Source organism: Platichthys flesus, chromosome 4 (genome assembly GCF_949316205.1).
Source record: "Platichthys flesus chromosome 4, fPlaFle2.1, whole genome shotgun sequence".
In the NCBI taxonomy this organism is placed as follows: domain Eukaryota; kingdom Metazoa; phylum Chordata; class Actinopteri; order Pleuronectiformes; family Pleuronectidae; genus Platichthys; species Platichthys flesus.
The window spans coordinates 15985176-16006523 of record NC_084948.1 but is presented as its reverse complement, the minus strand read 5'-3'; the positions used below and the strand labels follow the sequence as shown (position 1 = coordinate 16006523).

Below are 21348 nucleotides of genomic sequence, written 5' to 3'. Positions count from 1 at the left end.
AGCCACCACAACTGCTCGACGAAAAATACTGATCATGTGAATAAAGAAGCGTGAGAGGAAGAAGAGCAGGAGACGGCGTGTCACCTCGGGAGTTCAGGCTGCCACACAGGAGATGGGGAAGTGTGCAGCTGTGTTTCTGCGTCTAGTGGTCCGCTCAGGCAGTGTGTGCCAAGGCCCCAGCATCACCAGTCAACATCAATCTGCTGATGATTGTGACAAGCAAATCAACTGCCCTTCCTGCTCTTCCCACTGAGTTGCTCAACTTGTCATCAAGAAAAAAAAAAACTGCCTTAAAGCTGCAGATAAGCTCAGTCCTTGCGTGCGTGCACCAACTGGGATCAACACAACGTCTTCCCCTTTCTGGTGCAATCTTCTCCTTGATGACAGGTGTGAGAGGGGAATCAAAACAACACAGCTGAACAGAGAAGAAACACAAACACAACAGTTTTGACCCCTGGCCTGTTTCCTCCAGGAGCATCACTTTGGGCTTGTGCTCGCTTCTTTGCCTTGACAAACTGGTCGACAAGAGTTTTTTCCAGAGCTACAGAATGCCTTGTCTTCCACTGTCCATAATCTCCCTCAACAAGTCATGTCCCCTGAGAAATGTCTGTAGAGACTGACCAGGTCTCTACAGACTTCAATCCATGAAGCACTGGATGCGCAGTCTGCGGAAAGTTCAAAAAGTTGTTTTGGGGTAGAGCCAAAACAACGCTGCACACCAGCCAAAATAAAATCTTTTTTTGTAAATGCAAGGATGGGAAAGGGGAGCATACACATAGGCTCAACAGAGGCCACTGTTGAAAACATGGCTACCCACAAGAGATATCTTCCTTGAATAGACAGTAGAAAAGCATAAGAGCATTTCAACCTTATTTCCTGGTTCTCTGTGGCTCACCATGTTTTAATTACTATGGTGAAACTGCTGTCTGTTTTTTTTTAAAGAGGAAAAGGTTCAAGAGAAAGTCAGTAATTATGGTTCATGGTAATTACTGACCTCTCTGCTGCACTTCAACAGTATGAACCCACTCGTTTTCACTGTAGTCTCAACCAGACGAGTAGCGGCTACCCAATAAAGTAATAATGAAAACCCCCCAAAATCTGCAGTTGGGAGTTATTGACCCAGCACCGATCTTCAGAATGCCCTGTAGCCCTCATGACAGCATGGTTTATGTAACTGCCTATGGAGCTCATACAGATGAGTGGTCTGTAGCTCACACACACACACACGCACACGTAACACACACACACACACACAGTCACTCTGGCTCCACTCCTACTGCCTGCACACTGATGATGAGCCGGCTGATTTCTCAACATCTGAAGAGGCAGGAGGAGAGGAAGGTTAGAGGATCAAGAGGCAAACATTTTACGGTGCAGGCTTTGAGAGAGAGAGAGAGAGAGAGAGAGAGAGAGAGAGAGAGAGAGAGCGAGAGAGAGAAAATGTTGTCTCGGAAGCAGCAGCTAAGAACAACTCTAACAGTGCCATGAATGGTACAGTGTCACTGTCATGGAAACTGTGCCTCTTCTTCCCCACATGCATCCCTTATCAGTGCATTAAATCTGTGTTGATGTGTTGAAATACACCAGTGAGACAATCTGGACAACGTGTTGACTTGAGCCGTTTTCAGCCCTTTAACATGTAAAGAACACAGAAGGACATTCTCCAGTCAGACGCGTTCACAACGACACAGACATCTCCTCTATTTGTTTATAATAACACCAGTGTTTGCCCGCATCATCAAAAGCTCTCGAATCTAACTCGCTCGCAGTTCTCCAGATCTCCTTCTCCTGCTGCATTCTCATTCAGGAGAACCTGCGGAGAGTGCCTCCGACATTTGTGTTCTCGCAGACACCTCCTCTGGATCAATTCAAGAGATTATCTGGAGTTCAGTGCATGTCTGAAAGCAGCTTTAGTAACTCTAAAGCAGTGCATCGCAAGATTAATGCTTCACATGGGACTTTCCTTTTTTGGGAGAGTCAGCTATTGAGATTCATAAATCTTTGGGGAAACATGCTTATTCTTTACTTATTCTGTTGAAGTGTTGAAAGTAAAGATGAAAACCACAATCATGTCTCTCACATCTGAGTGGTGTCATCCTCTCACCGATTAAGGTGTTTTCCAAATTGTAGAACGATATCTTCAAACTGTATTCTTTGTTAAAAATTGCCCGATTACACTTCACTGTTTTTGCGGATTAGACAGACTTGTATTAGGCTCTATATGTCTGTGCAGCTCAGCTTTTTTCAAGCTGTCGCCATGTTAACGGTATCTATTTATACAACATCAAAGAAGAGTGGAGCAAGTTTTTTTTTCCTCAAATGGAAAACGGAAACAACAATGAAACAAAAATGGAGGGCTGAGCGGCGGCGCGCCCCGAGCATCTCGTTCTGCAGGGCGTGGAGCTGCGCTTGGCTCCGAGGGAGCGAGGGAAATAAGCTGAAAGGAGACGGAGGGTGGAAAGGATTCTCTCCTCCCGCTCTCTCCTCCGATGAATGCCCAATAAGAGATAAAAACATATTTACATTTCTCTGATGTGCAATGTGCTTACACTGCACGCACACTGGATCTTCTTCTGTTATTCTGCTTGACTCGCCATTTGCTCAAGTGTGTGTGTGTGTGCATGCATGTATTCTCATCTGTAGTGTGTGTTTGTGTGTGTTTCCCCTTGAAATATCCTAATTGAAAGCCTGGAGGCACATATTCTGATGCAGCGGGCAATTCTGCAGTAGCTCGGTTTGTGTGTGTTTGTGTATTTGACCGAAAGGCAGAGAAAAAACACACATCAAAACACTGTTTGTTGACCTTGTGTCCCTCGGAGTGTGTTAATGATTAATGAGAGGCACATTGTGTATCTCTGTGCTCCCTTCTCCCTCGTCAGTGTCATGTAATTACTGTTATTTTCCCTCCTGATTGGTTTCTCATCCACTTGTTTTTCTTCCTCACAGTCTGTGAAATTGTGTATTTGTGCGTGTTTCCTGATGGGTCCACAGGTGTGCCTATTAGTTCACCAGTGCCAGTAAGTGAGTGTGTGTGTGTGTGTGTGTGTGTGTGCAGGTTTATCTGCAGAGCGAGGATAGCCCCTTTCCCCCTCAGTAATCTTACTCATCGAGCTGCTGTTATCACAATTTACACTTGGCTCGGCTCCAGAGCGGCTCGGCTGTAATGGCTTCTCCTCTCTCCGCTGCCCTCGGGAACGTTAGACTTTCTCATCACCTCTGCACTGAGCTGAGGAGCGTCCCCCTGAACACGGTGACTGTAAAGTCACGCCTTGAATTTTGGCCTGGTTTTACCCCGGTGAACCCCGAGGAGCCCGATGGGAGTATTACATTGTGATTATCATGGGTAAGCACCACTTACATCAACTGTGATGAGACACCCAAAGGTTTCACAGGAGCCAGAGAGCAGTGCTGACAATGAACAATGACAATAGCTGGACTATTAATGACATTTGTTCCTATTGAAAAGATGAACCAATAAATCAATTAAAAGGAGAGTAATCAGTAATTATTATTATCAATCAATCACTCTTTTCAATCAAAATGCCAAATATTGTCTCGTGAGATGTTTTTTGGTGTCATGGTAAAGTCAACTGAACCTTTTTTATCAAACAGAACAACAGTTTCTTGACATTTGAAGACTAAACAATTTATGAATCAATTAATTGTGTAAAGAATCAAAGGAATTGAATTAAAACATGTTTAAGCAGCACATTAATCTGCTCACTGATATTGATCTTATATGTGATGCTCTTGGTTTGTTGGTAAAAAGAACCAATCAAGCAACAAGGTAAATTACTGTGAGTGTTTTTTACTGAAGGATAATCAGCTCTGTCCCCATGCCGCTACAAGAGATGTATCTTTTTTTAGGTTATACAAGAGAAGACCGACCTGCTTCTGCAAATCAACATGCACAACAACAAATCACATAACACAACGGAAAATAGGACAACACAACAACAATATGGAGATTTGTGTTTTTCATATTTTCGTATATCTGTGTTTACTTCAGTGAATGTATCATCGTTTCTTTGCACACAGCTCAAATGGATTATAAGAATCCATTTGACGATCATCGGATCAAACTGGGTTGTCATGCTTTTGAATTTCCTCAAAGTTCTTAAATGATTCAAAAACCAAACTATCTAGGCTCTGCAGTTGGCCTGTGCATTTCATACAATATTAACCTGCTAGCAATCATGATACAGTGTTACATCAGTGCTATACCTTATCTCCAAAAGCAAACATGGGTAACTCAACCAGATTAACGTGAGGGCAGTTTGGTTTGCAGTGAGCGTTGATGCAATGCAGTGCTCGCTCTCCCCTCTCTCACTCACCTTCTGCCGCTGCGTTTAAAAAGAGCCACATTAGGAAGCTGAGAGGCAGCAGCGACTGCAGCTCCGGCTCAAACACCAGTTCATTTCATGGGCATTACAAGAGACTCAGCTCCTCTCTTTGAACTGGGATTAGTAACAGGGAAGAACAAAACCGTGCTCTTATCTGCCTCGGATTCAGGTTTGGAGCTGCGGGGGGGGGGGGGGGGGGGGTGAGCTCAGCTATGTGACTTTACAGCAGTTGTTTAAGTCGCTTCACTTTTCCAGACAGACAAATAAAAAGGGAGTAGAAGTGTGATTGTGATGTGCATGACAGGTAAACATAAACTGCAATGTTGTGCACTTCAAATAATGACCCCCCCCCCCCCCCCCCCAACAAAATTCAGGATTGCATCAAAGAGCCTCAAATTAGACATTTCTTCCCAAAAGGCTCGGTTGTGTTGTGCTCGGAGCTTGAGAAGATGCTTCAAACCCGCCAAACCACCCGCCCCCTCTCCCCAGCATCAAAGCGAGGTGCACGCTGTTTGAAATTCATTGAAAGCATTAGATTAATAATGTAGAAAGAGGACACATAGCACGGTGCCTCCTCGACTCATAAGCTATTAAAGCATGGAAAGCCTTCTGACACGACCAAATCGGAAACCTTTGAACCAGCGGGGGGGGAAAGCTGAAAAAAGGTTCCGGTGAAAGTGTCCGGGGCTCAATCCCCCATGGAGGCATTTACACTGCACGAAAAAAGGAAACCATTTCCTTCTTCTGTTTTGTTACTGTGCCTGCTCCCCAGTGTGTTAGGACCAAGAACATCTGAAAGGCTCGATTGATTCAAGATGAAATAGTAAAACAAATGTAATGTGGCACATTCTTTTTTACAGATATTACAAAATGCTCTGCAAAATACCACCAGATCCTGTCAATCTGTGATGACAAGAACAGAAATGGAAAAATTCACTAGAATCAAACAGTGTAGCAGCTTGTTACGTGCTCTGGAGGCAACGTAACAATAAAACTCATTGAAGCAATCCTATCTCCTCATACTCAGATGCTAATACTGCTCAATACTGTATGCAGCTAAAACCAGATGACAGTTTGCAAAAGCTGTGCATTTGAAGACGGATCCGACTGGGCTGTCCCATTTTTAAGGCTCCTTAAATTGCATCCTTTCTTCCCTGAGCATTCAAGGCGGCAATGGGGGGATCCCTCTTTAACCAACCTATCCCAGGATTCCTTGCACTTCAGTGACAAACTTCATATTATTATTTAAAAGAGATAATAGCAGTAGCAAGACTAAAACCTAAATGCAGCTCCTGAATTGGGGAAAAGCTAACAGTGGGAAACCTTTATCTTGAGTCTACCTGTCAGCACTGCTTATGGATAAAGCACTTTGAAAGAAGAACGGATACGTTCTCATATACACAGGGACATTTCATCTGTTTACATTAACATCCTTACGGCTAATGTCTGCACAGCTATCCCTGTGGACCAGATTAGTCAGTGGTGTGGAAATAACCTGAGGTAAAACATTTGCTTTGTTCTCTGCGTTAACAAAGAAATTTGTACAATAATTAAAAGTATAACTGCTTGACTCTGAGACTGCAGGCATTCACTACACCCACCTGAGAAATAAGGCTACAGTAGTAATCATTCCTGGAATCAACAAATAAAAACGAAAATAAGTGATGAAATAGCCTTTCGACTTAGCAAGGCGAGCTGTTTCCCCAATATTTGCATAAGCTTAGCTAATTGCCTACCCAGATATTAGAATGGTATCAACCATCTCATCTTAGACTTGGCAAGAATGGTGAATGGTGAAATTCCCAAATGCCCCAAAAAATTATAATTTATCCAAGTCTGGATACTCAGCTTTCACCCTCTGCCATCTGGTTCTGGTAACTCGTAGTCTAACTATGTTGCAGTACGTGACCCCCCCCCCCCCCCCCCCCCATCTTCCTCTACCCCAGTCTGGTCATTTATCTTCCCAATGCCAATATGAGTATAAGTGCAGCTTAACTGCAGAGGGAGGTATTGATCCTTCTCTCCCCTCCTCTCTTCATCCTCCTCTTCTTTCCACTCCAGACAGAAAGTCCCATCATCACAGCTCCCAGCCAGATGAACATACAAGGTGACAACCTGTTTGCCGGCAGCCGGTAAACAATGCTAGCTGATGATTCCTGTGTCATTCACACTCAACACCCTGTTCAAACTGACACAGCTTGAGACTCGAGCCTCCATGATCCAACAGTGTGGCTCATCAGTGTTAACTCCCTATCCAGTTTTTATGAAAAAAGCATTTCCTCTAGAGTGCCTCCTTTTTTAAATGTATGCACATACCAAGTGTTTCTCTGATGCAGTGAGTTTTGAGTTTTTTGCACTCCCTGAATCCCACCTGCTCCTTGGTTGCGGCTGAGAAGATAAATGTGCCACCAGGGCGCTTCCACATACAGGCGCAGGGACATCAGTTATACCAGGGAGGGCTAACTGAATTAATTAGTATTGGTGGATGCAGGGAAACTGCAAACAAGAGGATTACTTGATTCATGGCTGCATTAGAAGTGAACACTGTCTGGTCTGCAACAAATCCCCTTCTTATTAAGTCATTTATTTATGTAAGAGTGTGCTAAAATATCGTTTTACTGATGCAACTGATGCCTCATGGGAAATCAGTATGTTTTAAGAAATTAGTGTCAGTATCTTTGAATTAGAAAATCAATCGAGACATTAACACATTACTTAAATCAAGCACAAATAAACTGGAACTGTTGATTAATGTGATGATTATTTGATTAAAGTAGTAGATCAACATTTTAGGAAATACTAGAAAGAATCAAATTAAAAATAGACTACATTAACCACAGTGATAGATATCATTATTCTAAATAGGAATTCATCAAGATCTCTGTATTATTTCTTTAGGAATTTACAAAAAGAAAAAACTTCCAATTTACGTGAGTGAAAATTTAAAAACGTTTTTTTCCCTGACAGATACCTCATCATTCCACCAAGCGAGAAGTGTTTCTGTTATTCTGCAAACAAACAAATACAGATGAAAACATAACCTCCTTGGTGGAAGTTACCTGATGCAAATTAGTTTTCTATTGATAGATGGACTGCAAAGACAAATCATGGTCAATATTAGTTGTTGTTATTATTGTTATTAGTGATAAATAATAAAAAGCTTACTCGCCAACTCCTTCCTTCCCTAGAGCCATCCTCGCTATCCGTCCTTTGGCTCCTTCATCATGTCCTGTGATATCCCTCCTCTCTCCTCCTCTGCTGCATATTAAAAGCTGGACTATTGTATGCTTCTAAGAATAGCTTTTCCTAATCTGATCATTGTGATGGAGTGTCACTCCTGTACTCCTCTGTCGTGCAATATCCGCTTTACCCTTTTCACGCCTCTAATTCTGTCGACACCTGCCTGAACCCTGCAGACGTCTCACCACAAATAGGGGGATTTTATCTCAGCGTGCTTAATGGCAACTTTCAAATGAATCACCAAGGATGTAAAAAATTTAGACGAGTAAGTTATTTTCAAAAGGTCTTAAAGTCATTGACGTATCATACGTATATTTAGCTTTCACGTTGTGAGTCAGCCAGTGGAAATCTCATTATGACGTGAGACTCTCCCCCCCGTGTCTATTTCGAGCTGCACACTGACAAAATCACATGTCAGAAGAAATAAGGAATATATACATTAATACAAGCGCTCGGTGCCTCATTTCCCTGGAGATTGGTTTCAATTTGCAGTTTAATAAAAGATAAATGTGTGCGTTTCATGCAAAGCTTGGCAGATAAATAGATTCAGCTGACGTTTAGAAAAATGTAATGGCATTAATATGTAAGCGTGTAATGATAATGTTATATCAGCTAAGTGCAGCTTTTTATCATTACGCAACATCGGATCAGAAAAGTCATTTGTTGAGCAGGAGAGTGTCGAGTACCTGGTGAGACGGAGTTCTTCAGTGGAGGAGAAGCTGGGTACTTTGGCACCGTAGGTGGTTTTCTCATTTACATGCATCAATCTGCCCATTTTTACACCTCTGTGTCTTGTGATGTAGAGTGAGACCGTGCCCATATGGCCCAGGAGAACTAACACCGCATAATCAGTACGAAATCTCAGAACCGGGAAGCTGGGTCTTCAGCTATTTCAATCTTAAACGCTTCTTAATTGAAAAATATTCAAATATTATATGGGTATCTGATATATATTTTATAGCAGTATATATTAATACCAAAGCATAAATTCATGAATATTGCCATACATCAATATTTTTAAAAGGTCTTTCGATGGAATTTACCCATCCTTTAAATCTGATTTCACATCTGATTTAATATTCTATTATAATAATAAAGTAATTGTTTATTGGTCTTTTTCCTATAATCTTATTTTGAAAAGCTTCATGTTATTCATTTTTGAATCTCCATGTTAATCTGAAGTTCTGAAAAATAGAAAAGCAAAACAAAGCATTTTTATGGATATATCTTACATAACTGTTGATAATGAAAAACAAGCACAATAAAACCCAAAGTCAGTGAGTCGGTCTTTTGCTTTGCGGCTTTTTTTTTTTTGACCTCTTTCATGTCACGGTGTCATGTCAGAGTCGTCAGCGACACCTCGGGTGCTCTGTCACTCCTGGTCATACTGGTCTTCAACCTTTTCCACTGTCACTGGACTCTCAGCCTGCAGGGTCCCCCTCAGAACACAGAAACAGAGATCACGCCATGTTGAAGTCCCCTTGTTATGTAATCTGTGCGTCTTTACACTGACCCAAACAAGCTGGCGGCACGTCACTGTCCCTGTGTGTGACCTTCGATGGAACGGCGATGCTTCAGACTCTTGAGAAATGTTTGATTTGGCTAACTGCCAACATCTGTGTGTTCATACTTGTTATAGCCTAAAGAGCAGGTTGTGTAAAATGGACTTTAAGACTCCAGAGTGGAGATTGCAGGAGAACATGCCAGATAAATCATGAGGAAAGAGCTTTTAAATAGCATCACATATGTCAGCTATTGGGAAACGATGGCAGGATTGTGTGAAATTGTTCATGTGTGATGGATTTCCTTTTGAGAAAAATGGAACGGGAACCAAATCTAAATTTTTGCTGTTTTTTGCATTGCAGAGACAAGGATCTGGAGCAACTGCTGGCAACAACAAGACATCTGGAGAACAAGGTAACAAAATAAATAAGTAATTATTCAATCTTTAGAAACAGTATGTGAATGAGAATTGTAATGACATTTAATTCTACATCAGTCATGCTTCATTTCATCTATTTCGTCCGTATGTGAATATCAGAATATGTGCACAAATTTAGACACAATCCACCCAGAGTACGGACAGAGGGTCCGTGTCCGTATCTAACGTTGAGCATGAATGAGCCTTAAGTGGACCACACTTTACAGAACATTTATTTGAGATGAGCTTTAAAAGGCACATGGCACAAGACTGGTGGTTACAGGATCTGAAGGATCACTGTCATCAGTCCACACACACATACACACACACACAGACACACACAGAGTACCTGACCTCAGGGCTTTCTGTCAGATTCAATCATGATCTGACACTTAAACAAGCATTGGAATGAGTTCACAACCATCTGTTGGTGTATCTGTCACACAGTGTATATGAGACACTAGAGTCACGACTGGATCAGAAGCTTCAAGAGCAAGAGCCCAACCATGGATTCAGATTTGGATTGTTTGTCAGTAATTATTCACAAACGAACTAAAATAAAAAAGTGCTGCAGGAATGTTTAGCACACGTTCCGCCTGATAGCAAATCACAATCCCTAATACTGACTAATGATAAAAGAGGTTTTAAGCAGTGTTCTCATGAATCACTTGATCTTGAATGTCCTGACTCAGCCAGGTAAACTAACTTCAGGAGACAGAAGTGAGATGAACCTCTGCTTCTGTGTCTGGCTCCCTGAACAGAGATAGACGGCCCATGTCAGCTCAGTCCTGAGGGAAATAGAGATCAGCTCAACTGCAGACTGCATTACAAATCATGTTTATTGTTGAGCCTTCTGTCACTAAACCACTCACAGGGAGGCGCATAAAAACTTCCAATGAGAAAACTTATATCTTCCCTGCTTTCACCCCCGCTGAAGGAGTGCTGTGGTGTAGTTTGAGTTTAATGTTGTGCAGACTCTTCTATGATGAAAATACTTTTGCATTAATGTATTTCATTTCCTAAAGATTTTATAATCAACTGAGAGACTGGAGCTGGGGGGATGAGCTCGGTTTTTGTATTCAATGGTGGCTCAGATTCAAGGTTACAGTCTAGAGTTAGTGATGTATATATATATAACAGCTGTCAAATACAACTTTGTACTGCAACCTTTAACATGGAGATGAAATCATGCGTTCTGCCCTTTGGGTCTGTGGAGAGGGACCAGCGGACCCCAGGGGATCAGTGACAGGGCAGCACTTTGAAAACTGACCGACCTTTGAATCCACCAGGGTCATAAAAGCTAATTCAAATATTCCGATTTTATTCTATCCTCTAATTTCACCTATAAGAAGCCGATCTGAAAGAGTAACAAGTTACTTGGCTGCAGTACAGCTTTGTATAGATCAGCAAATAAAACGAAACAGTAAAACTCAAATAGGAAGAACTTTTATTGACCAATGAGGTTCTGATCTCTCAACAAACCCCTCCCCACCCTGTCTCTGCAGACACACCAATCACTTTGCTCCACGTTCACAAGACATTTGCTAAAAAAGTGAGAGAGTGCAGAACTTTTCACAGGTATATAAATGTGTTATGTACTACTGCAGCAGCTATCGCACAACATCTGAGAGTCATTTGTACCGTGTATGATTTGTGCAGCTGTAATCAAACATTTGAGAAGCTGTAACTTGTGGGATAGAAAAGTAACTCTACAAGTTTCTATTCCTGAAAAAAAAATCTTTCTCTGACTTCGAATCTTATGATACACGAGTGACAAATTTTATCTATACAACTATAAATTCTTTGTCCCAGGTGCTCAGTTGTTTTCACCAATAACTACGTAGCCAGTAAGTTGCTTCGAAAAGAAGCTAGAAAAAAAACTGCAGCATCATTTGTGCTGTAAAGGAGCATTTAACCATCTGAGGTGACCCCTGACCCTATTTAAAAAAAAAGAAAGAAAATGAATCGGGCTTTTTAACAGATTCACTGTTCAGCACCATTATTCACCAGCAGCAATTAATGGGATCCAGTTTACCTGGAGCAGCAGACAGAGATGAAGCACCCGGTCTCATGAGACTCATTTCTCAACGCCTGTAGCACTCAGGTCCACCTCTCTGATCACTTAATAGGGAGAAAATACACAGACAGCAGTTCACACACACACACATACACACACACACCCGCACACACCCGCACCCGCACACGCACATGCACACACACGCAAAGCACTCCTTTGTTCTTTGACCTTGACAATTAATGTGATATCTGGAAAAACTGCTTTACGAGCATGTCTGAAGTATGTCTATCAGTACACTGGGAGAGAGAGAAAGAGTGAGAGAGTGAGTGCGGTTTGAGTGGGAAAGGAGGGAGTAGGCCCGCTATTGACTCTCGCCCACTCTCTGCACCCCCCGCACACAGCAGAGCACAGTATTTAGAAACAACCTCTCACAAGCTCAAGGGCGGCCATCAGGACTTTTAATCTATCCTTCGGAGCTGGTTTTGACCCAGGTACATGTGACAGGGACACACCCCAGTGATGCAGCAGCTGTTTTCCTGATAACAGCAGAGACAGACAGGGAGGCTTTGGGATGGAAGGGTTTAATGTAAAGATAAGGGCACAAGACTGAATGTTTATCAAGTGGATGCAATTGAGTCAGACTTGTTCTGCTTTCTTGCATCCTGAGGAAACATTATACAAACTGTAGCGAGGCACAGTCAGACAGACTAGCCCTGCTTTGTTTATTAGGTTTCTTCTTTATCAATAAAAGAAATAGGAAAAACAGATTCATCTCGTTTTCCTTATCTGCCTTTGTTTTAATTCCACCTTAAAACTCTCTCTGTTGACTAGTTTTCTTTGCAAAGTCATTATAATAGTACATTTTCACAAACTAATTAATTCAGTGCAACAACATAATCATGTCTCAATCACCACTGAGTTAAATTTTTAACAGACATGTTTTTAATCACCAAATACCAGTACAATTTTTTACAACTTCTTCATTAAGTCAACACTTGTAAGCTTTTAATTTGAAAAATAGGACAGGAAGTGTTGAGTTCTATTGACCTGAAAAGAGAACAAGCTTCGTGAATTAGGGAATTTATTAACTTGGAAACATTTTCAGCCGACATATGTATAACACCACTTTGTTTTAATTGAGTTAATGATGTGTTAATGTATATCAAAGTGAATATATAATATTATCTGAGTTCAGATATTCCCATGTTCCAAAGCTATTAAAGAGTTTCAAGTATGCACCGTCACATCTCAGTCCAAACAGCAAAACAGACATGGTGTGAGGAAATAATTAAAGCAGACCAACTAGCAACTAAAAGTCCAACCATGATTAACATTGAAAGCAAAAAGGAACAAAAAAAACAACAAACAAACAGAAACTAATTATGAGGAAAGTCCAGGACTTTCTCTGACAGAGGAGGATGAGGAGCAAAGAGGCTTTAATAAAAGGAGGCAGAGATAATTCAATTCTGGAGAGAAGACACTTTACAACAGGAAAAAGAAAATCAGACAAAGGCAGGAAAAGAAACCAGGAAAGTAAAAGAAAAACCTTGGATCTGCATCAGCTTGCACACCGTCCCTTAAAAATGAACTATTTTCTGAGAAATCAATATATGTAAAGAATATGAATAATAATAATAATAATCTTGCTTACAAACCAACCAAGAGCAGTTGAAAACATGACCTCTTGGCATTGAAAAAATGAACTAAACTAAAGTCCAAACACAAGGAGATGACTGAATATAAAAGGTTTTGAAAAGACGTATCAAAAGTCTTTTATAAACAGCGACAGGGTGCTGATATGCCCGTTTTCTTTTTCATTAAAATCCCTTATTCCCTCAAAATATCAAATTATCATCTCACAATGTTAAAGAAAAGGTTAAAAGATACATTGACCCGCCCCCTTATCCCAATCTGCATCCAAATGTAATGGGTTCCTCAATGACCGCTACATCCTTTCACTAGGTAACAAACAAACCAAGATGAAAACTTATCCTCAGTTGCAGTAGAAAATATCCCAAAATAGAAATACCCAAGGAAAGTACAAATACCTCAAAGCTGTACTTCAATTCCCCCAGTAAATGTACTTTCCACCCTTAGTTTAACACCCTCACACACTCCTTTACCCCTCGGAAGCCTTTTAGTAGTCTTCTGTAACATTTGTTGACATGGTTGGAGTCCAGATGTTGCGTATTGGGAACATATGTTCACTGACCTCCTGAGTCCATCACAGACTGCCCCTGTCACTCCAACAGCTGGGGCATCGCAGGCTTACTCCAGCTCTACGTCACACTGCACTCACAGACCACGCTGCAGCAGGAGCAGCGGAGGATAAGACTTGTTAAGATGTGAAATAATCATCTGCTTATTCATGCAGGACGTTACAGATGAAACCTGCTCCACTTCCTCATGTAAATGCTCAGCGCTCGGAGCATTGTCAAAGAACAATGTGGAAACTGTGGCACCGACAGCATCTCCCCCTCCCCCCCCCCCTCGTTTCAAACAGGCACAGGCGTAATTTCACCTTTCGGATGAAAGTCATCCTTTTATAATTAGCCTGCGACAGGTTCTCAAAGCGAGGATGGCCCATTTTCTGCACACGTTTTAATTAGATCTACTGTACTCAATTATAGCCGCAATGAATCTGTCTTTTTCTGTCAAACGTAATCGCACATCATTTCTCTGTTTCAGAAACATTCAGAAGAGAAAGAGCTGAAACCAAACATTTTCTCTGCAGGTCTTTGAACATCCCACATTTTCTGCTTGTTTCTGAACGTACAACCACGTTCGAGTAGGTTACCCAGACGCTTCCTCCCCAAAGCAAAGTAAATGTTGACACACAAACACACACACTCTGAAAAACTATAGACCACGGCACCAATCGATACAAAGCCGGTCCTTCCTGTGGATTTGAATATTGATCGCCGGGGTTTCTCTCATGCTTTGCTGAACTTCAGGTGTTTCAAGGCCTCAGGGGTTGCTGATATTTTCCTGACTTTCACACTGTGACTTTCAACTGTAGGCAAACACACACTGACAGGAAGTCACACAGCAGACACATAACTACACACCTGCAATACGTCAGAGGATATAACATTGATTTCCTGGAGTCCAACTCTAATCTTAACCATATTTACCACTTGGCTAACCCTAACCCTTATTTTTAACTTAACCTAAAACACAACTCCACCTTAAGATTTGATGATTTACGTTATGGGGCACTTAATTTTGTCACCATAATTTGAATGTGGAAACAGATTTAGGTCCCCACAACATGATAAGTACCTGGACGACACACACACACACACAGACACAGCTTACATTCAGTGCACACACTCATTTGTCCTTTGGATCATACAGTACAAGATGCCAGATCCTTCAGCTTTACATGGGGGATGTCTCATACTACACTTTAATTTAACGACAAGGTTCACTAAATCTGAGTCAAATCTGTCTGGAAAAATCTGTGTCATAATAGTAATATTATTTAGAAAATGTTTCCTTGTTCAAGCACATTGTGAATCGTAAAATACTTTTAGAAATCTGAAATTGTCTCATTTATTGTTGGTAAGTTACTAATATAGTCATCAAATGACTACAGACAGGACAGGAAGTTAGGGCCTCCTGACATTCTTTTTTAGGAATGTGAAAACAGCTTTTAGGAAATAATGATTTAGAAAATGGAATCAAAATATTGAACCAGGACATTTTATAACAATAATCTAACAATCAATTTTTTTTAATAAACAAAAGCGTGATGCATATTTTGGTTTTCAAAAGCTTGATTGACCGCATCAGGTGTCTGTAAAGGCTCGATTGTAGACAACGAAACTTCCTAAGGACCAAGAGACGTCCATACACTGTGCAACAACTTTCTGTCTACTTTCCACCATCTGTCTCCTCTTGTCTCAAGGTCTAACAGTCCTTCTTGTCCTGTCCTCCCCTTCAAAGAAAAATCCCTCGGCTCCTGTGGCTCAACTGGTTTTAAGCAGTGAAATCAATAAGACTTCTCAGCTTTAACTGGGCTTCAGAGCAGCTTTTAAGATATTATGAAAGACAGCGATTCAAAGATGTCCTTATCATGTCACAGAGGCCTATAGCGACTATAATTAAAAGGTGCCAACAGCAGGAAAGTCATGGCTGAGGGGAAACTAATATCTTCAGACGCAGAATGTAACCTTCACTTCCATCAACAGCCACACACCAAGACCATAAATAAATAAAACTGATTTTTCTTCTCTTTACTGGGAGCTCACTCCACAACATGATCCAGAACAGCACTGAGCATTCAGAGGGAACATCTCAAAGTTATAACCTACGTGTCTGAGCTTTGAGCTGGATGAAAACCAGACAAATGCACAAGTAATACAGATTATCAGGGTCTGGAGATTATTGTGAAAAATCTGAAGCGAGTTGGTGCTGCAGTGGTTGATTGAAACAAGGCATTGTCGAGACCGTTTTCATCAGTGCTGATGAAATCCACCTCCCTGCTGCACCCCCCCCCCCTCCCCAGACAGACGCAGATGTAGCCCAGCATGCAGCATTAGTTCAGGCAGAGCAGGGAAGTTGTCCTTGCATTAGCTGATTGGCATCATCTGCTCCGTCTGTGCTTTAGAACCACTGGTTCTTTCACAGCTGTAGAATTCAGTCATAGTCATGCAGGTGGAGGCTGCAGGAGGTCACAATAACAATATCAGTATTAAGATATGATCATAATATATTAAATATCACATTATATAGTTACATATACAAGGTTTTAGTGACATGTTTTGTGTCCTTCTTTATACTTGTATACTGGTGTCTGCATTTGACACAAGATTTATTATAGAGAACAGAAAGCCATTAAATGAAATTTTAGAGTTGTGGGATAATGCAATGTTCAACAACCGACAGTCCAACAAAGCAGATGAGCAGCAGGCAAGGATCAAAAAGTCCAAAGAAGCTCACAAAACTATATTTAACAAAAATAAACACACAACAAAAATAGAACAATGTGTCTGTTATTGAGAACAAAGACAATCTGGCAAGCTGGAAGTGAGCCACAGGTGGTATAAATACAAGGACGTCAGATTGGATCATTGAAAACAGGTGAACAGAGAAACTGAACACAAGCAGGAAGTAGAGCTTACTGAAACGCATAAGGAGAACACTTAACAAAATAAAACAGAAAATTAAGTTATGAAGAGCCCACAGTGTCTATGTCAGTCTTCATCATGAAAATGTAATGATCTGTCCCTCTCATATATACAGAGAAATTAAATATTCCCTATAATATTTTGGAGGTGAAAAAAAAGACTTGATGTCCCGTTTCTGCAGGTAATGAATTAATACTGTTAAGCGTGATGAAATGCCATTAACAGCATTTGAAAGCCATTTCACCTTGCAGATCACATCCTGCCTCGGCTGTCACTCTTCACTCTGACAATCCAAGTCCCCATCTTGTCGAACAAAGATGAAGGACATGTGTGGTATCGACGCGGCAGAGGACTCAGCTCAGTTGCTAAACTGCTGCTGGGCTGAAAACGGCAGGCAGTAGAGCGTCGCTCAATTCAATATCAATTAATGCAGCATTCAAAACCGGGCTTGACGCAGCAGTTAGTGTTGCAGCGAGCGAGGTACTCAAGCTCGGTCCCAGGGGAACCAAGAGGATTAGCCGCACAGTCGATACATGAGTGACCCCCCCCCCCCCCCCCCCAACCACTACCACCGTCCAGCCCCTCTCTCGCTGTCTTTCATGCTTCTCTCTCAGATCGATCCGTTGCAGGTAGTTAAAAGGCTGAGAAATGGAAGAGCTAATTATAAAAACACAATTAGATCTTCTGAGAACTGAAAAGAGGGTAAAACAGTTAACTGTTTCATTTCAGACACCTTTGTCTAAACTGATTCTGCAATGAAACGTGTGTGAGCTGCAGTATACACGTTTTGTCATCGAGCCTTAGTGTGCACTGCAGAAACAGAAGAGCAGAGGAACAGGATTCTTGGCTGTTATACTCTGTCGCAGGCATTAAACCCTGCTCAGGTAAATGTTACCTTGTCATCTCCTCAGAGAGGTCCTGAGTGTCACTGCTTCATTACTGCCTTGAGCTCTGCTGCTCTCCTCACCAGCATGTCTCTGTGGAACCGCACAGTTAAAACCAGGCGACGTTTTAATCAATACACAGAGTAAAATCACTAACACCATAACTGATGCGTCTTTTTTCTACCTTAATTGCTAATCTTTTCTTTTACATAGATAATCAATGCAACTGATCCCGTGACCAATTATATATGTTACATTTTCATAGACATAATGTATGAATAATGATAAAGATTTCAATTTTTCTATTAAATTCACCATGTAAACCTACTTGGCTGCAGCTCATATGTAGAAATAAATGGATGATAACAGCCTCTTCAATCTGCAAGTAGATTTAGTAGAACCCTACTTTTCTATTGTGTATGGTACAGATGTACCATACATGTTTGGATTAGATTCAACTTAATTGTCATTGCACATAGTACAAGTACATTTAAATGCATGCATGTGCCGATTCAATGACCTGATAACAGCCATGACTTCATTGACCAGGAGATAAAAACCCTCTTCTTTCCTTATTGTCTGCTGGGATCAGCCTGAATCAGTTTTCACTGGGATTACACTCATTTGCTCATGGTCAGTGTTGGCTGAGCTCCTTGGAGGATTAAGAGCAGCAGATCAATTCATGCTTTGGCTTCTGACCTGGTCAAAAGCTCAGGCTCCCCCTCAGGAGCTTTGCTCCATAATCAGAGCTGAGGTTTATCAGAAATGTTAGAGGACATTTTATTGTGTAACAATACGTTCCGGTTTCAAATGCACAAGTGGAGAGATACTGGTTTATTGTGACGGTATTGATGTCAAGTGGGATTCTTTTCTTTTTTCAAAACAGTGATTAGTTTGACTAAGATTATAAAAGCTTGTCTAATTTAAGAGTATTAGAAATGTTATAAACCTCATATAGTTGCAGGCTAGCAGACTGGCAAATGTATATTTTAATAGCCAACCATTGATATTGCCAGTTAAAATGGAAACTGATTGTAGAAAGATAATTAAACAAGAGTAAACGTCAGGTTCCTCGGTAGCTACCAAATTCAGTCTCCAGTCGAATTTGAAACGTTTCCGGTTCAGTGCTTCCTTTAAATAGTGAATTGGGACTTAATTCTGCAATGGGTGACCACCAATCAGTCTCTCTACTGTGAACACCGCTGCCCAGAAACGTGAGGCTTCTAAACTGAGATTGGGCAGGGTTAGCAAATTATATTCACCTGACTTGGAGATATGTCTCTGACGCCTCAAGGTACACTGCTGTGATTCACATGCATCCTTTCCTTTGGCTTCCAGATGCGTCCAAGACGGAAGTCGCGGAGGACTTTGACATTGACATGGAGAACCCGGAGACTGAGAAGGCTGCGGTCGCCATCCAGTCCCAGTTCAGGAAGTTCCAGAAGAAGAAGCGCGTGGAGAAGTCCTAGTGAGCGCCGCGTCGCTCTGCCACTGTGTGGGGAGGCGGCGGGGGGGGAGTGACGGCACAGTGAAGATGGTGTGACATTTGCATGTAAACAAATTCATACCTGTTGGAACTCCAGGGGTCGTGATGGGGTCGGTGGGGGTAGAGAATGCAATAGCTTGTTAATCATATGATATGTCTGTGAACTTTACAATTTCCTATTATAATAATTCCTATTATTTATTATTTGACTGCTGTATCGATAAATAAGTAATTAAAGGTATAGAGATCTGGATTGTGTCCTAACATGTGCTCCTTACATAATACAGTCTATAGCTGGTGTTTGTGTTAGAATATGTTTTTGTACTTCTCCCAGTCGCATAGTTCCACCTGCACCATCTCTCTGTTTTGCTACATTTCCTAAAACTACCTGTACCTGTGTGACCTGATGGAGCGTACGCTGGCGATAGATTGAAGGTTGTTTTTAGAAAACTTGGAGCTTACCATCATGAACAGAGCATTTCACCCAGAGGCATTTTTTTTCTTACCCGCATGGTAATATCAAGCTGTGAATCAATATACGTTGAATAAATAAAGACTCAGTGTGAAACCTGTGTGCGGTGCATGTAAATGGCAAATATTTGACAAACACCTCGAGCTGCATGTCCAACGAGGCGTCTGAATATCTGCAGCGTGTCTGAAGGGACAGCAGCACCCGCATCTTACACATGTATATTCATTCAACTATACAATCAGCCAATCATGTCGCTGAAGAGAAACACAGGCTGTGTCCAAAATCACCCAACTCATTCACTACCCCCTACTCACTATATAGGGACGGACAGTACTCAGCACATTTTTTCCGCATCGACATTGTCGTCTGTTGTCTGTCTTTATCATCACCATGATTCAGATATAAGAATACGGAGTAGAGAGAGAGAGGGGGGCTGTTCGTGGTGCCCTCCTCCTGTCGCTCCTTTTCTACCTGTCAACGCCACTAGTGCATTGCATGGTGGGATATATTGCCTTGTTAGTCGCCAGAAACGGTGTCTATTCAGCCCCCCCAAAAATGATCTCTTTCATTGAATCACAATGAATTTGGTTAAGTACTATTTTTCAGTAGGATTTGCTTGATGCTGTTAAAACAGGGTGAAACGTCATGATTGACAAACTGACTCATGATTGGTCGAGCACGTGCATCCGCTCCTCCCTCCAATTGTTGCTGAGCAGACTCTGGCTGCTTTTGTATCTGGGATATTTTAGCTTGTTTTCCTGTTAGTGGGAGAAAGTGGAGACACCTCGTCCATCTACATCAGCAGAAGTCAACATCACGTTCCACTCAAAACATATATCAGAGGCCAAAATAACGATATGAACTGGTTCATCCATTTCCTGATTTCAAACAGAAAGAACAAACAACACGCTGACGTCAGACACACGCCCATCTACTAACCAATCACTGTCAAAGTATAGGTGAACTTTACCCATGTAGATGGTAGTTGATGACAGGTCATACCCATTTCACAAAAGGTTTTATGTTTACTGCTTAAATTGCAAGATGAAACCAAATCTCACCAACTGTCCCCCCAGTCACCGGGTGAGTAACCAGTATACAGTAGACTGGCAATTTTAATCAACATGGAGCCGAGTCTCCGACATCTTGTGGATTCCAAGTACTGAGTGTGTTGCAGAGCCAGCGTTAGTGGGGTGCTCGTCATCCTGCGTGTATATTCTCATAACAAACTATAAATAGAAGGCTCTTAAGAATGAGCTGGGCTGAATCTATTCCCTCCTCAGCTTGATGACCTTCTCCACGTAGAGCCAGGCTAACTGACTGATTCCCACTGAGCTGCTCTTAGCTTCGGGCTTTGCAGAACAACAAGCCGACAGCACACACCTACATGAACACTGTATATTTTAGTCTCACAGGTTCATATGTCATCATTTCAAAAAGGGCTGTCTTCTGTCTTTGTTTTTTTTTTGTAAAGCTTGAGTCTTAAAGAACTGAGACTACATTAGTATAACTGCATCTTGCTCCATACTCTGACTTTCCTTCAGCTCTGTGTAAATGACTGTTGGTGAAGCAGCTGTCACCAACAACCTTTCCTCAGTTTTACAGTCGATCACAGCAGCACAGAGCTTCCATCATTATCCAGTTTATTGCTCAGACACACTATGTGGTCCTGCTCATTAGTCTGCACGAGGAAACACGTGAGCACAAACACCAGGTCCGGGAGAAATACTGTTTGCTTCAGCCCGAAGGTCCAGTATTTCAAAGAAAATCACGTCAGAGAATAACACATTTATCTCATTATTAAGATAATTCATTAGTCGATTTTCCAGCAGTTACATGTCACCACCACTGGA

The 21348-nt window shown here is 41.6% G+C and overlaps 1 protein-coding gene across 1 annotated transcript in view; it reads left to right on the top strand.

Moving 5' to 3' along the window:
- Positions 1-19591, top strand: part of pcp4b (Purkinje cell protein 4b) — a 33643-nt gene extending 14052 nt beyond the window's left edge. The window contains exons 2-3 of the mRNA XM_062386851.1: positions 9449-9500; positions 18876-19591. Coding sequence (XP_062242835.1) covers positions 9449-9500; positions 18876-19006 — 183 coding nt within the window. The 3' untranslated portion in view covers positions 19007-19591. The remainder of the gene's footprint in view (positions 1-9448; positions 9501-18875) is intronic.
- The last annotated feature ends 1757 nt before the right edge of the window (positions 19592-21348 follow it).